Source organism: Medicago sativa, chromosome 4, assembly GCF_051527215.1.
Source record: "Medicago sativa cultivar Bolivia chromosome 4, Bolivia_mono, whole genome shotgun sequence".
NCBI lineage: Eukaryota > Viridiplantae > Streptophyta > Magnoliopsida > Fabales > Fabaceae > Medicago > Medicago sativa.
In genome coordinates, this window is record NC_140752.1 from 59,364,966 (window position 1) to 59,382,829 (window position 17,864).

At 34.6% G+C, this 17,864-nt stretch overlaps 1 protein-coding gene across 1 annotated transcript; it reads right to left on the reverse strand.

Moving 5' to 3' along the window:
- Positions 1-1,163: 1,163 nt before the first annotated feature.
- LOC146930289 (actin protein 2/3 complex subunit-like protein) lies at positions 1,164-6,817 on the reverse strand. Its single transcript, XM_085701857.1, has 12 exons — positions 6,703-6,817; positions 5,877-6,057; positions 5,716-5,778; positions 5,500-5,605; positions 4,994-5,098; positions 4,808-4,884; positions 4,560-4,677; positions 4,272-4,344; positions 3,907-4,098; positions 3,710-3,827; positions 1,761-1,985; positions 1,164-1,679 (listed from the first exon to the last, which is right to left on the reverse strand). Exons 1-12 carry the CDS (start codon positions 6,768-6,770, stop codon positions 1,638-1,640), a joined length of 1,368 nt encoding a protein of 455 aa, XP_085557983.1. The 5' UTR covers positions 6,771-6,817; the 3' UTR covers positions 1,164-1,637.
- Between the last annotated feature and the right edge of the window lie 11,047 nt (positions 6,818-17,864).

Below are 17,864 nucleotides of genomic sequence, written 5' to 3' on the forward strand. Positions count from 1 at the left end.
CTTTATACCCATTAGCGTAATATTTATTGTTTGCAATAAAAACTTTTGAATTTATATTATATATAAAGAAAACTATCTCTTTAGCACTTTTGGGCTAGATTTTTCCTTTCCAAAAATACCCTCCATTTTGAATACAAATAATACATGTAACAATAAATAAGAATAAATTTAAGTATTAAAACAAATGTAACAAACACGATATGAATTTATATTGATGTTTGGTTTTTTCCTTTGTCACTTAAAAAGTGTAACAAACTATCTCTTATAGTGTTTTTTTTGTGGTGGCCGGGGTTCGAACCCCGAACCTTGCATATTTTATGTATTGTCCCTACCAACTGAGCTAAGCTCACGAGGACTATCTCTTATAATGTTGATGTCATTGAAATAGATAATCATAGTTATTTTGGTTTGTTATAACTTGAAATCAACAAATATTTATATTTTTAGTTTTAATCAAAATCAAAATTTCATAAAAAAACACCGTTCATAATTTTTAAATGTTAACGCAATAAAAAGAGCGAAAAGACGGGCACACGCAGGTGCCCGTCTTTCCGTTGGTGCTAATAATATTAAAGGGGATATGAGATTTTTTGCTGCCTTATTTATTATCTCAATTATCCTTTTAAACAAACTTTCATAATAATGTTTATTGTTGTTGGAGAAAGACTTGCTTGAACACAAATAAAAATAAAAAGGATTTGGACACACTCACACAAGTAAAGAAAAATAAATGAAAAAGAATTTAATAAAAATAAATGAAAAAGAATTTAATCATATCATTCAATTATTTTTTCTTTAATTTTTGTTCAATTATGTATGTGTGTCATTTTTATTTTTTTAATGACAACAACAAGAAATTCTTTCTTGGTCGCGAACACAAGAAAAAAGATATTATTGGTGTCGTTGAAATACATAAACCTAGTTTTTATGTTTGTTGTAATGTAATTTAAAAGAAACAAACATCTATACTTATATTTTAATCAAGATCAAAATTTCATAAAGAACATAGATAATAATTTACAAACATTAACACAATAAAAAGTGTGGCATAATAGACACATTAATGCCGGTCTTTTCGCTAGTAAATCATAACCTTTTTCTTCAACTTCCTCCACTTTCCTCAACAACAATGACCAACAAACAAAAATTGAAACAGCAAGAAATGCAAGAAAGTCTGACTAATCATATAGCAATTAGATAAACAAAGTCTAACTCTCCAAAAGAAACACAGAAAATATCATAATGAATCTAAATACGGGTTTAAAATCCAACAAGAATACAAATACTGAAGTTAAAACTTAGAATCAACAAAGATGAGTCCAATGAGAGTATTTTTCCCCTTCAAAACTCAAACCTTCCTCATTATAGTCTATTTTAAACTTAGGAGAGTTGTCCAGAATAGAAGTAGGCGGCACAAAAGACACCAGAGAAAGCACACTTCGATTTTAACCTAAGATACACCTGAACCATAATGTACACAGACAAGCCAGCAAGTTTTTCAGTAAGCATGCCACTGTGTCATGTTACAATTTATATCCTACAATGCTATGCAAGATATCTTGATTCATGCCAGTCAACAAGTAGTAACAACTTGACATTTGCCATGATACTGAAGATAGCTTATACCATAATCATTTTTAGACTGAGAAATTCAGAAGATATGAAGCCTTATGACGAACCTGAAACATATATAGCTCTATGTCAAATTACATAGTAACCAAATAATAACTGATTAAAAATAAGAAAAGAATTCCATTCACCTCTGATGCATAAGATCGTAGGTCAGTTGGTGAAATTAAGGTAGAACAATGTCTAAGAAAAGAACAGAACATCTCATGGATTACTTCATTGTCTTCAACCGAGTTGTCGGACAAAATCCAATTCTTTGCCAAGACTAAGTGAATGTACAATTTGAAGAAATCACAGCTTTTATGTTTCAAGTTAACTGCATCAAGTGATTTGAGGATCTCTTCTCCATTGCTGGCCTGAGGAAAACGATATAAATGTAACTTACTTAAGCCTGAGAAAAACAATATCAATGTAACTTATTTAAGCAAATCACGATAGCAATCACAGATACTACTGCAATTAAATTTGGGGTGTGTGGTCCATGGCAGAGAGCCAAAATGCCGCCATGCCGGCCGCTTTGTAGCGCCGTTATAATGGATTATGGCAGAAAAATCCGCAATACCGGCCGATATTTACCATTGTGGTGACTGATTTTCTATAACACTGCCCCTTAGATCTACATTTTATAGTGATATTGTGTACGCTTTGCACTCAATTTTTTTCTTCTGTGAGCACACAATCTCATCCTCTTCCTCGCAGGCTTCTCCCTTACTAGTGACATGACACTTGCCACGAGTTTCTTGATGAGCAGAAACACATTTCAGATCTTCAACTTCAAGTCCTCCTAATAAACACACCCTCAACTTGATCCTTGCAGTGAAACAACTTTTTCGCTCTTTGAAGTCTTCTCTCACAAGATGGAGTTGACTACAGGGATCAAACAACACTGTAATGTCCTTTCATGAATGTCTACCTACCGATAGATTATATAAATCTTAAGTTGTCATGGTGATTTGACCTGTAGTTTCCTCGATCTCCCCTCAATCTCAAAGTAATGGACTATCCTTTACAATTGTTATTCTTACTAGTGCTTGCTTTTCCAGGTCTTCTACAAACATGTCAACATTATCTCCACACATTTCAAAATTACCTAAGATGAGACTATCTCTAATGATTTCATTCTAAATCCTTCTCCATACATTTTAAAATTACCTAAGATGAGACTATCTCTAATGATTTCATTCTAAATCCTATTTTGTATAATTACTCATTCATCACAACATTTGATCTCTACAACACTAAATTTCTTGCTGGCTCATACAACATCATAAGTCTTATAGCTACGAAAGCGGTAATTTTCTATCACAAATCAGATCACAACCAAAGCATTTTAATATCTCATCCACTGTGCTTGAATCCTATGGTTGATATTACGGGCTTATTAGAAATATCATGTGATACAAAAGTTTCAACACCAAATATAACTTAGTGTTATTTTGTCGATGCCAAGAATTGAATCTGTGAAAAAAGTGCTGACAACATTCCGCATGTAGGTCAGAAAAATCTCAGCAACAAAGCAGCCTTTTTTAAAATAAGAACATAACTTCATTTAACACACTGATGAATTGAAATAAAGTACTTTTCAAACATTACAAACAAAGAATGCATGAATTTTCTTTCATCAATAAAATTTTGAGAGTGGATGTTGGGACTTAGTATGAGAGGGTGTTTTAAGTATTAGTAGGTAGTTAATTAGGTTTATGTAGATTTATAGGAAGTGGCCCATTAGGATTAAATAATAAGAGGCACATCGGACAAAAGATGGCCTGAACATGTGCTTATAAGTAGGGGCAATCCTCACCTCACAAGCCGGTTTTGTGAGATTGGGTTAGGCACAACCTCAATTCTAAGATGGTATTAGAGCCTCTCCAAGATCCAATGGGTACTAAAACCTAATTAAGTACCTACTAATTACTTAAAATACCCTCTCATACTAAGTCCTAACAGTGGATTTTCGGTGTTAAATTTTTTAATTTTATCACATGAATGCTAAGTAACTTTCAACACAAACGAGACCATTCATTTAACTTCATATATACACAACAATAAATAAACTTGATGGAAGGGGAAAGTATTGTACTCCATCAAAACAAGAAAGTACGGTTTGATAGGCAATGGCGCTCCTAAGTTGCCTACAGCGAGAACTGACTTCTGAAACAGATTCAACAGTCCGGATGCAATTCAAATCCTCTGAGACTCTGCAGATCCAAGACAACAAGAATAAGAGAAATGAAGCAAAGCTAGCTTATAGCAAGAACAATCAATAGAAGTAATAACCTGCAAGCAATGAATTTCGCTATGTTCTCGCAGCTTGAGCACCATTCTTGGTCAGTAAAATAATCAACAGCTGCTTCCAAGCAGTCATATAAAAGCACCAACAACCCCTGAAACCGGCGATCTAGGAACAAACATATAATAATTTCAACTATCTCTTCAGCTTCTGTAGTAGAGAAGATAGCTTTTTTACTCCTGTGATCAAAATCAAGAGGTATGAGTTACCAATATCATACTTTCAACATGCTGCACTTGAAGAGTAATCTTATTGATGCAACTTTATAACTCAAATGATAACTGACAAAAGATAAACATGACAGAAAAATCATTTGGGTTATATATGGTGTAGACTATGTGCTGCTGCTTACCTTATCCGGCAACAGTAAGTGACAAATCTGATCCAGGCTCTAATATTTTGGGGTGGACCTCCATTGTTAGAATCTAAAGACAATGACATATATTGTTCTTAGAAGCAGAGGAGTAGATATGGCAAGATGTTTGCATTCCAATTGAAAAATAATGCGAACATCTCTAAATTAAGTGCAATTGAAAAAGAAATAAGATGTTCATGAAATGGAATATATTTGTGAACATAGAAATATATCAGCTTTAGAGTGCTGAAACTTAATGTATTCAAATATCTTATGGAAAGATACCTGAACTTTCATGTGCAGCACTGGATGAAAACTTAAAGAAAAACCCGTAAGTGTCAAGAGCACTTCTCAAATCTTTGTACTCAGGAAACCAATCAATTTTGACAGAAAATTGATCAACCTGGTAAAGAATGAACATGAGTAGTAACAAATTAATATTATTAGAGAAAAAAGGCGTTGAGATAAACATGCCAGGTCATCATTTCTATAAAGTAAATTTGCTCTAAGTTTAACATTACAAACAAGTTTACCTCATTTCCAGAAGAGAGAATTTCACACCAAAAGTCGCTGGAAGAGTTCTGGAGCTCTTCTTTTGATGAATATAACACTGAAATAACAAAGCAAACCAGATGTATAACAATCATGCTATCATGCTCATAGCTAATGTCAACATAAACATGAAAGAAAATTTTGAAAGGAAAGCTAATTTTACTTACTTGTGTTAAAGGCCCAAAACGCTACAGGTTTCTCAACATGGCCGGAAAGGAAAGCTAATTTTGAAAGCCAGCCATTGATTAGTAACCCTTCAAGAAAGCTATCTCCTGAAAGGACACAGTATCAAGTGAGATTCCAACTTACAACAAATAAGTCGGTTTCATCCAATAGCGTATATAAGCAGTGTCCTGATATAACAGCATGTTTGGATTGACTTGTTTGAGTTTACCTACTGGCATGAACAATTGTGAGACTGTTTTCAGTGTAATTTCATAAGCTCTTCAAGATAGCTTATGAAATCAGTTTAACATTATTTTATCTTTTGATAACACTTAAATGATAAGCGTTTATGCTATAAGCGCTTCATTAAGTTATTTACCCAAAAAGGGCTTAAATATGGCTTAATTTAGGGCACGATTTTGCAATATTATAGATAGATGGTTTAAAATTGAAAAACACGGAAAAATGACAACATTATAGCTTCAAAAATCAAAAACATCATAGCAACCTTTGTCTGCAGCCAACTCGACGACAGAATTTAGTCTGTTGTTCAAAAAAGATTGTATAAAGTTACAACTTCCGAGATCAGGAAAGTCCAGAGGGGGAAAGGGTTTCTGCAGCACACAAAATGAAAACATTACTAATCTGAAGTATACAAACAATTAAGAGATAAAAACAACCATATACATAGAGAACTACTGAGCATTTGATTTAGTATAATGACCTGTTCACCAAAAACTTCTACCCCCCAAACTGGAATTTCATTCTCTTCTCCAAAGGCTTTCAACTGGATTAAGAATGCAAAAGTAATCAGTAACAAACAGTGTCAAGTATAAAAATAAAAAACAAATGTAAGAAAGGGTAAAAAGAAAGTAAATATTATGCCTGATTGTGACATTTCTCAACTAGCCTATTCAAGTGAGCTTCCTTACGATCTTCATCATCGTATTTCTTCTTTTCATTTGCCTTAACCTTTTTCTTTGCCTGCTTATTCTGCTTCTCTGCAAGCTTCTCCTGTTCTTTGTAGTGTTCATTAAGAAGATCATCCAACCCAATAACCTTCTTCCTGGTTCACACACATAAATTTTAATTACTCGTTAGAACCTACGAAGCACTGACAAAGACACATATACGAGACACTCAAAATCACTCACAAGTGTCAAACACATTCAATCCGAAATGTCGGTGCTTCATGATTTAAAACTCATTATTTGAATTACTTATTTAAATCAAATAAAGGGAAACCCATTTAACAAAAACACATAGATTTGACATAAAATTTGCAATTTTGGAAAACTAAACTATAAAAACCCTGAACCCAGAAAGAAAAAAATGGTAAAAATTCAAACTTTAAACTTGAAATTCTGATTCTCTAAAAGCTTGTACTGTTTTTTGAAGTGATCATTGAGAAAATCATTCAACCCAATAACTTCTTAATTCACATAAATTTTAATTATTACTTAGAACTTATGAACCAATGGCACTGACACGGACACTCACACATGTCGAACACCAGACACACTTTCAATTTGAAATATCCGCGCTACTACATAAGTTAAAACTCGTGATTTTAATTAAATGAAGGGAACCCATGTGAAAAAAACATAGATTTTGCATAAAAGTTTAAATTTTAGGAAACCCTAAATCCCAAAAATGAAAAGAAAAAAAAAACGGTAAAAATTGAAACTTGAAGGAGATGGTGGAAGAATACCTCTTCTTGTTGATAGGAAGTGGTACGAGAAGGTCGTCTTGTAGCTCGAAATCCAAAGGGTCGTCCATGAGAGGAGAGTTTTGGTAACTGTTAGGTTTCGAAAGTTGAATCGTGTGAGAGAAGAGAAAAGCGCCAAAGGGACTAATGTGTCTTAACGTGTCTTGTTGGAGGGAAAATCTTCTCCACAATTCAATCCTTTATTTCATGGTGGAGCCCGGTTTTCATGGTAAAAATGAACTTTGATAAAATAAAAAAAATATAGTACTTTTTTAAAAAAAAAAAAAAAGAGTGTGTTATAAATGTTTTTTTTCCTATAAAAAAAATGTTATTACTCCTCCATGTCGTATAATATCTCTTGTCGTGTCGTGTCCTTGATCCTTCGGTCAGATAGCTTTCAAACGTCTTTAGCCAATCCCTACCCCAATTTGTGCCACCATGGTTGAAATTTTATCCCTCTCATGATATATCACCTCCGGTGATGGTGATTGCCCTAGGTAATTACTGTGGCCGCTGCCTCTTTCTCTACCTCTCATGCCTCTTATTTTCTGGGTTTTGTTATTACCTACAGGAGAATATACTAATTATAATTTAAAAAAAAATGGGATGAGAATAATTGAACACGGGAGAATTATTGACTGGTTGAAGGAAAGGGCTATGGGCCCTCACTCTTTCCTTTTTGCCGCTACTATTTGGTGGGCTTGGCGCCGCCGTAATCTTATGTGTTTAAGCAATGAGAATTGGCCTCTTTGTCGCCTCTCCTACAACATTCATAGCATGGTGGATTCCTTCATATCTTGTTTTGCTACTAATCCCATAATCGTGTCAGATGACATTTTCATAAAAGTGGAACAATGGTAACCATTCTGGCATCATCCTTGATGTTTATGGTAGTTGTTTGGCACCCCCTTGAGAGCTGGTTTTGGTGGTGTCATTCGAAATGATGCTGGATTTTATTTATCAGTTTTTTCCGAATATATTCCTGACTCATCTGACATCTTATATGTTGAGCTTTATGCTATCTACCAGAGCTTAATTTTGGCAAAAAACTTAAATATTGATGATCTCGTCTGCTAGAGTGACTCTTTGCATTGTATCAACATCCTTAAGGGTTCTAATTTGAGTTTTCATGTCTATGCGATTTGGATTCAAGATGTGAAAGATTTGATATAGCAAAATAATGTCACTGTTTACCACACTCTCAGGGAGGGTAATCAATTTGCGTATTTCATGGTCAAACTTGGAGCCTCTTCAAAAACTGAGTTGTTCTACTATTTCTCCCCTCCGGATGACCTCTTGAATCTCCTTAGGATGGACGCGGTTGAGACTTTCTTTTCTAAAGAATAATTCTTTTTATGTTTGCTTTCTGTTTTTCCTTTTGCTCTTTTTTCTTCCCTTTTGCATTGTAACCAAAAAAGAATGAGGTAAATGTAGTGATCTTATCACTATGCCTAAATGGGAATTTGTTTCTTTAGGGGAGATGGATGCGAATTTGTTCTTTACATGAAAGATCAATCTTATTACAAATATAATACCCTCTGAAGTTTTCATTAAGATACACCACTATATATTTCTTAAAAAAAAAAAAAAAACATAAGCTATATAAGTTGTAAAGATTGGCACTTTAATTTTATTGTGGTGATGCTTAAAAACCAAAAAGAAGGATTTGTTTACAATTATGTTATATTGAAACTTATCATCATATATAGAATTAGAAAGTGTAATCTCACGTGAACTAGCTTGAAGCTTTGTGTCCAACTAGCAAAGAGAACACAACAATCAGTAATGCATCATGAGATTTGGCCATTTCTATGTGTTTAGCCTAAGTTGCATATGCTGCGGGACCACATCGACCCCTTCAAAATTATTATTGAAATTGTGTTCCCATTCTTCTTTTTTTGGATACAAAAATTGCGTTCTTTCAATCTCTAATGTTTATCCACTGTGCCGATTAATTAACACATTTTACCTATATAGTATGGTTCACCGTGCAATCTAGATGCCACCAATATGTAAAGAGAAATGAGTGTTCAATTTTGACACTAATATACAGATACGTGTTTAAATAACTTTTAATTTATGGTCACTTATTTAAACTTTTTAAATCACCCGAATATAACTTTCACCTTTAAGTCTTTACCACAATCCATGAATTACTTTTATTTGCTTACCTTAATGTACTATAACAATTTTAGCCGTTGGTTGTTTGCTTAATTGATAAGGGAAAAAGATTTGTCATGTAAAGATCAATAGAAGAAAACATTTGAAAAGAACAAAACTTTTTCACGATATAATGTTGTTGTAAAAGTTTTTACTCATAAACTACTCAAACTTAACATTTGTATAATTTATTTTTAGTCTTAATCCTCCACTTTTCAAGAAAAGGGGTTGGTAATTAGTTGTCGAATGGAATGTAAGTAAAATTTGATCAAAAGATTTACATTTATAAATGAAAGGCTTAATAGCAGTTTTCGCCCTTTAACTTTCACGAAGTTGCGATTTTGGCCCCATAAGAAAAAAAAACTACAAAACCGCCCCCTAAGTTTTGCAACTGTAGCAGTTTTGGCCCCCAAGGCCAAACAAAAAAATAAAAAAATAACACGTGGCACCTTACTTAGGGTGCCACGTCAGCGTAGACCGAGTCAAAATTGGCCTTGGGGGCCAAAACTGCCACAGGTGCAAAACTTAGGGGGCGGTTTTGTAGTTTTTTTCTTATGGGGCCAAAATCGCAACTTTAGAAAAGTTAGGGGGTTAAAACTGCTATTAAGCCTAAATGAAAATAAGATTCTCTCGAACAATTCATCTTACAGAGAGTTTATTAAAAACTTAAATTCAATCACCTGGTCATCATTTTGTATAATTTTTAAAGTAAAAAGTTTCATTAAAGTGATTGATTTTTTTTTTTGGAATGGACAAATAAAACATATATTAACAATCAAAATCAAGCCACTTCAGCACAAGGTGTTCCACAAGAAGCCTGACAAAGTAGCAGAGTACAACACATAAAAAGTTAGGAAAAAAAATCAAACTAAACTAGCTAGGTAGCTGCAGTTAAACAATAATTGTGCCAAATGTTACCAACCCAACCTCAAATTGTCCCACTCTCTCTGATAGTGATAACTGATAACTGATTCACCACTAGTCCACTACCTCTAGAAAAAAACAGATTCACCACTGCATTATATTGAGACTTATTTCATGTTGTTGGATTTATTTTATAATTTGTTTTATGTTGAATGTATGGTGGATTTATTTTGAGATTTGTTTAATATTAGAGTCTTTATATTGAATTTATTGTTTTTATAATAACAGTGTATTTGTTAATAACAATCGACAAAAAAATATTTTAAAAAATAGACGGGTCAACCCGCTAGTCCGCCTTTAGGCAGGGTGGGGTGTGAGTTTGAGCCCACCACCTCAAGTTGGCCCGCCCCACCCCAACCCGTTTTTGGCGGGCTAATAGTGGGCTGGGCCTAAACGGGCTGGCTGGCCCGTATTGCATATAAATTATATTTGTTTTCAAAATTTGGCTTAAAACCGATTAATCTGATGAAACTAATGTCATATCTACCGTATGAGGTCCATTTAAAACCAAAAGAAATTTGAAAAATGAAAGAGATAAAAAGGGAAGGATACCTCTTAAAAAAGGAAGTATGTTTATATGGCGGTCGACTTTAATATTGCTTTGCTAATTAATGACATCCACGACATTGGGAAAGTTTATTGATTAATTAATGATGGGAACGTAGGCTAGACGCATTTTTGGGTAGTTTTTGTGGCTAGGATTGGGTCATGTAGTAGCTTCTTAATCAAGTAATCTAAACGTATTTTGAATGCTTATCTGACCAAAACTCCTACCAAAAAATTCATCCAATGACATCATATATTTCAGTTTCACAAAGAATGTCTTTGTTTGATTTCATTTCAGGTGACCCCATACTAATCCTATTGCCTTTGACATCAAGATACAATCAAATTGATTATTTTTTCATCAACCATTTATTATTCTTTATGGATACGTAACAAATATGTACAACCCACTTGGCCGCTGAATAAATATGTGTTCCCGTGTACCAACTTTTTATCATATAGTTTCTTTGATCGGTTCAAGCAATTGATCTTATCTTAATAATAATTCAATTTGAGCAATTCCACCAATACCTATTTTATTTTCCCTATTTTTATGTGTTCGTAAAAGAGATAAATACCAAAGATAAAAGGCAAAAATAAAAGAGATAGATATTAGCTCACCCATACACGAGATATGTAAAATTGGCTTACCGTATACGCGAGACTTGTTAATAATTTAGAAAAATCTAACTCTATATATGCTTCTTCTTTAATTTCTTTTTTCCAACACTCACATATCATAAAAGCTATGGCCACTTTTCATTGTGGCTACTGCCTTTAACTTTTTTTTTTATAGATTCACAAAATAATAATAGTCATTCGAAATTCACTCATACAAATAAATAAGTCGGAGCTTAAACCCTAATTATAACATCGGATTTGATTGTTTTTATTATTATATTTTGTATTTAATTTATAAAAAATATGTATCTAACTAATAGTTAAGTTGAGTTAAATAAAACAAACTCATAAGTTAAAAATTCGTGAAGTATTTATACAAGTTTCTTCTAATCTTTGAATTTTGGTCTTGGGTGTCTTCTTATTACTACATTCATTGTAACCAACTTTTAAAACTTATTTTGCATGCATGTGTTTAATCTGGTATAGTTACTTTGAATGAAAGTGATTTGAATTTTCGAATTGTCTCAGAAATTGATTTCTTTGAGCATCGCGTTGATGATTCTCAAGGACACTTTTAGCACATACGTCAAAATAGAATTTGTCCTTGCTTCGAATATGTTGATCTTACGATTTTTTTTTTTTTAGAGCTAGCTTAAGAATGGAGTGCTCACCTTTATATAATTGTTTTTTTTCAAAATTTGATGAGATTTTTGTTTAATATTAAAATTTTGTTAGAATACAATCAAATAATCAAAATAATAGATAATAATTAATAATTGTGTTTTGAACAGGTCAAGAAAATGATTAAAAAGGTGATGTCACCGGTTTATTTAGAAATAGTTAATTAAGGAGAATGGGTCGAAGGTCACTAAACATGCTCAGCAAGGGGTGATTAGTGATGTAGTAGGATGCCATAATATACAAATTTAGTGTTTTGTATCAATAAAATAAATGCATAAGTGCTTACTCTTAGTTTATTTAATTAGAAATTTCATCTAGAGAAGGGAATTCGTGATAGATATTATTTATTTTAAAACAAAGAAAAAATTACTTTAGTTTGAGTTTGGAACAACCGACTTACACACTTACAACTTAACTTATATGGTAAAAAAAATATTTAATATATTGAAGTGTGAGATTAAACATGCAATATTGAGATTAGATTCTCTCCGATGATCGGAGAGACCAGTCAGATCTGAGCCACTCATTTTTCACTAATCCATGTGGCCTCCTTCAGGTTGAAGTAATTGATCGTAATCATTTCTACCGACTACCGCAGTATCTCAACTGAGAAGTCCATTAGAGACCATTTAATTTGTGTGATATTCGTCATGTAGATTTCTAAAACTCATAGTTTTTTTTTTTTTTAGTACTTGACCCAATCTCATAATTACTAATTAGTTGAATATATTGAGCGTGTTTCTTCCTCAAGAATGATCGCCAGACAATTTTGGTCTTGATGTCATAAATTATAGTTTGATGCTGATTGTAAACCCTATTTAAGACAACCTTATCTTCAATGTGTGATGATATGATAATAACGCCAGAAAATTTGGTTGATGTATGTAAGAGCTCACAACAACTCCAACACTGCGCACATGAATTGTGTGTCCTTGTTTTTTGTTTGTTTGACAAGACAAAGTGTTTTCTTTAGTTATATGAATGAAGGATAGTATTAGGGAGATTGATTGTTACCAAAAATACGGTTGGAACCTTGAGACTTCTATTGGATATCGAAGATTTTAATCAGGTGGGTTAACCCAAAAAAATGATCGAGTGTTTCTAAAATGTTAAATAAATTATTTCAGTTTACAAATTACTCTCTCCGTTTCAAAATGAGTGTCGTTTTAGGTGTTTACACACATATTAAGAAATGCAATGATTAAAAGAAAGAAAATGGTTATTTTACCAAATTATCCTTATTAACTATTGGTTAGTTTTAAAAGTAATACTTTTGGAAGTAGTGTGCGGAGTATTAATTGGAAGGTACAATTGAAAAGAAAAAGTTATTATTGCATTGGAAACTGAAAGTGACATTCATTTTGAAACAATTTTTTTTGGCTAAAGCGACATTCATTTTGAAACGGAGGGAGTAGTAGATTTGATTTGTAACAGTGATAGATTGATCGATTTAATAAAAAGTGATTTACAATAATTGTGTTTTAATTTAATTTTTTTTAGATAATCAATTACAGAACATTTTTTAACTATATTTTTCATTAATATTATAAATATACAAATTTATAAGAAATGATTTTTAGAACAATCAAAAAGGTTCCTTCCTTTTCTCTCAAAAAAAAAAGGTTCCTTCCTTAAAAAAAAAAATCAAAAAGGTGTTCACAAGTCTTAGCTTAAATGGTAAAAATGTTGCAATTGTTAGGTGGGGACGCTCTGATCGGAGTTCGAACATTGACTTCTCTACTTATGTGTGAGAGTTTTTAATGGTTATTGTGATTTCATCTATCTAAAAAAATGTGAAAATGAGAAGAAAAAAAACTTGTATGTTGCTCATTTTGCTTATATAATTTGATTTTGATTTTTTAAAAAAATTAAAATGTTTTTTTGACATAGTTATATAAGATTTTTTTTCAGCGGAATTTTTATTTTTTTTTCAGATTTTTTAGGGGAGATTTTTAAAGATGTTAAATGCAACATCAAAACATAACATCAAGATTGAACCGGTTCTTTCAACAAAAAAAGAAATCAAGATCGAACCGGTGGCACAAGACTTGGTAGATTGGGCGGACCAGTGACATAAGAGTTGAATAATTTGAAAGAGATTCGAATATATCATTCACTACGGAATTTTGCTCTCCACCCAGCACAAATCACTCGCACCCTGCAGCCCTTCCATTTTTACCCTTGCGCAAGTTAAGTCACGCTGCGCAACTTAACTTGCGCAAGTTATATTTTATGCGTGACTTAACATGCGGTGCGTAAGTTAACTTGCGCAGAGTTAGTTAAGTCATATAACACCAACACAGAAGCATATTTCCCTCATTTCTCCAACTTCCCAACTTCGAAAATTTTCCCCCCATATCCGATTTTCATCATTCTTGCGCCATTCAAAGCCAATTTCTCCCACATTATCAAGTAAGTGGTGATTATCATACTTAATTGCATTTAAATTGTAGAAATTTTAGTTTTTTTTTTTTTGAAGAAATATGACATTTTTAGGTTTTTATATATTTGGTTTGCATGTTAGTTTTGATGATTGAAGAAATATGATTGTTGTTTAGAAGTTGTTTAGAGTAGAATGTGGTAGTTTAGGGTCTACAAATTGTTAGATTAAGGTAGTTGTTTGAAAATTGCACACCATGTGTTTGGTAAAATGTCTCAATGGTCATTTTTTCGTTTTTTTGGATCGTGACTTATCAAATTAGTTAGCATATGGTTTCTTAATTTTGATTATAGTATGTTTGACTGTAATGTGGTAGTTTACGGGTTGAAATGACATTGTTGAAATTTTAGTGTTGTTGATGAATTGTTGGAAATGACACAATGTGCGTGTGAAAATGTATATTGAATTTGTGTTTTGTTAAATGTTGTGCAGATATGCCTCAGAGGAATGCGTCTCAGAGACCGCCTGAGCCGTCTGAGCCGCCTCAGGATAGGAGTGACAGACTTAGGGCAGGGAGGATGGCCCCTACTGGTAGTGCACGGAGGGAGAAAGAAGCATTACGCCCTCCTATGGCTGGTCGAGGGAGAGGTGGGGGAACGAGACTTGCTAGAGATGATGCTGCAGGGGGGTCAACGTCGCAGACGGGTCCATCCCAGACTATGGACCCGACGCAGTATCAGCAGCATTATGAGGTCCATCAGCAGCCGCATGATGCGTATCAGTTTCAGGAGCCTCAGCCTCACCAGTACAAGTTTGTTATTGAGGAGCCTGCTGTTGAGGAGCCACCTGTTATTAAGGAGCCTTAGCAGAATGATGAGCCTGAGCAGCCTGAGCAGCCCGAGCCTCGTTTTCAGGGGGTGCCGAGGGTGGTGTACGAGGCCGGTCCGGACGGCTATGCAGGGGGGCCTTCTGATCTCACGCTTTTACCTAACTTTGGTGGACATGTGGCATGTAGGATATGAGTTGATGCCGATGTAAGTATAATTTAATGTTTATTTTACTTATTTTTTGTTTTGAAATTCAATTAAAATAATTAATGTTGTTGTTAAATGTCTATGTTATTCTTACTCAGTGTTTATTTTACTTCTTTTACTATTTATACAACTTATTCTAATTATTATTTTACTTATTTAATGTTTGAATTAACATTTATGTTAGCATATATTTAATGTTTGTTTTACTTATTATTTATTTAACGACTTATTGTTTGTTGTGTTTTGTTTTTGTATTTCAGTTTCGAAGAAAACATAGGGTGAAAGGTATCTCGCACGGGAAGAAGCTGAGCATTAAAAATTTGGCATTGTCTATTCCGGGGGAACAAAATCAGTGGTTTTGGGATGAAGTGAATATGTCTGGTCTGACTCCCCTCCTGACTAGTGGGTACGAGAACATATCTCACGGGTTCGTTTGTGCGATGACAGAGAGATGGCATAAGGAGACCAGCAGCTTCCATCTACCGGTTGGAGAGATGACCATCACACTAGATGATGTGGCGTGTCTCCTAGGCATTCCCATCACTGGGAGACTCCTTCCTGATAGAGAGTTAACCCGTGAGGAGGGGTTAGAGATGATGCAGACGGACCTACTGTTTACAGAGGAGGATGCCGCTAAGGAGCTGATAAAACAGGGTGGTTCTCACATCAGTTTTGATGTACTGAAGAGGCGATATAAGGAGCTCTTGAATAGGTGTAATCACCTTCTTGAGGTTGACACAGTTGAGGAGGAGAACGAGCGAGCTGTAGTTAAATTAGCATGCGTTAAGGCGTTTCTGTTGCTCTTGCTTGGCTGGACCATTTTTTCCGTCAAGAACAGCAAAAACATTAATCTGCTTTGGCTGCTTGCGCTGCAAGATATGGACGAGTTGGACAGCTGGTCATGGGGTGGGATGGGACTTGCTTTCCTATATGAGCAGCTATCTCTTACCTCCGACTCATCTGTGGCCTCCATTGGCGGTTACATGACATTGCTTGTGGTAATAATTGTTTTTCTTCTTTTTTACTTATTGGATCGTAAATGTTTAGTTGTCTGTATAATTCTTGCGGTGATATAAATATTTGTTTCTTTGTGTTTGCAGGGATGGACTTTGACGCACTTCTCGAACATCATTCTGAGGATTGATGATGATGCCTACGACCCTACTGTTTCCCCGCTTGTGAGTCAATGGAAACCTCCCAGGGGCTTTATTGATCCTCGTCACTACAGAGCTGCCATCGATTCGATGGACCTTTCTCATGTCACCTGGATGCCGTACGAGAGACGACGACATATCACGCCCTTTCAGGATATATGCTGGTACTCAGGATGGATCATGGCCGGCAGAGACAGGATGGTCCGTCACTTGCCAGAGCGGGTTATTAGGCAGTACGGGTATGTCCAGAGAATTCCCAGGCCTCCTACAGACATTGAGCTTCTTGCGGCGGATGATGTGGCCCAGGCCTTCACTGAGTTTGCTCTACATGTCCTCAGCCATCAGCAGAGGGGTCATCCGGTTCCGGATAACCAGCTGTGGGCTCATACTAAGGGGTACATGAAATGGTTCATTAGAGTATCACATCCTATTGTGCACCCCCCTGCGGCCATTCCTGACTACGCAGCTGATGCCCCTCCTCGTCCTGTCCCTGCTTACGAGGAGGTTCTTGTTGAGCAGCAGTGGGCCAGACATCCTCCCGACCCATACCAGATCATCAGCAACATCAGAGCTAGAGTGGACAGTGCAATTGGGCATCCAAATGTGTTTGGTAATCCAGAGGTTCTTCGCATCATGCAGGGCATACAGTCTGAGTGGAGCATGTTGGAGCAGGTGCCGACTCCGCGGAGGAGGAGTAGGAGTCCACGGGATGGACCAACATGACTTGTGTAGCTTTTATGTTTTATGACTTGTGTAGTTTTTTTTTTGTTTGACATTTTGTTGGATTTGGTTGTAATCCTATTACACTTGCGCTTTTTCGCGTTTTTATGACATTATCCGTTATGTTATTCGCTTATTTTATTTCGTTATTTTTCGTAATATAATTATGAGTTGCTCTTGATTGAATGTATTATTGAATGAATGATGAAAATTCTGTTCTTGAATGAATGTATGAAAGAAGGATTGAAAAAATAGGGAAAAAAGAGGTTTCTGCCTCTTCTGGTTGTATGCACAGAGTGTGCGTGAGTTAACTCACGCATGTGTAATTGGGTGCGTGAGTTAACTCACGCATGGCTAATTGGCTGCCCAAGTTAACTTACGTAGTGTTTTAACACTTGCGTTACTTAAGTTGAGCAACGCATGTTAACTAACGCATACATTTACACTTGCGTTAGTTAACATGCGCAAGGGTAAATATGGAAGGGCTGCAGGATGGGAGCAAAACGTGCTGGGTGGAGAGCAAAATTCTTCACTACGATCATATTGGAAGTATAAAACTGAATTAGTTAACTTACAATAAGAGTTTGTTTGGTGTCCAAAAGGATAGAACGAGAGTTCATTCAATATAAATAGAGTATATGATATAAGCTTGATGAAATTTTATTGTATCAACTTTTTAGACATGGCAAGAACCAACACAGTGTGATAATATTTAGACTAAATTACAATAGGGATCGAGGTTTGTAAAAGATTGGTTCTTTAAATTATGTTGGTCACACATAAGTCATTTAAAATTAAGGTTTGTAACAGATCTATCATTTAAGTTATTTTAGTCACACATAAATTATTTAAGTTTATAAACATTTTTAATTTAACTCTCTTGTTAACCAAAAATTACAAAAACGATGATGTGACCAGAAAAAACCAATATGAAGTAAATGAATG

Coding starts and splice junctions, on each gene's coding strand:
- LOC146930289 (XM_085701857.1), bottom strand. CDS start 6,770: ATGGACGACCCTTTGGATTTCGAGCTACAAGACGACCTTCTCGTACCA. Junction 4,678..4,807: donor TTCTCTCTTCTGGAAATGAG/GTAAACTTGTTT, acceptor ATTCTTTACCAG/GTTGATCAATTTTCTGTCAA. Junction 4,345..4,559: donor TGCTGCACATGAAAGTTCAG/GTATCTTTCCAT, acceptor CATTGTCTTTAG/ATTCTAACAATGGAGGTCCA.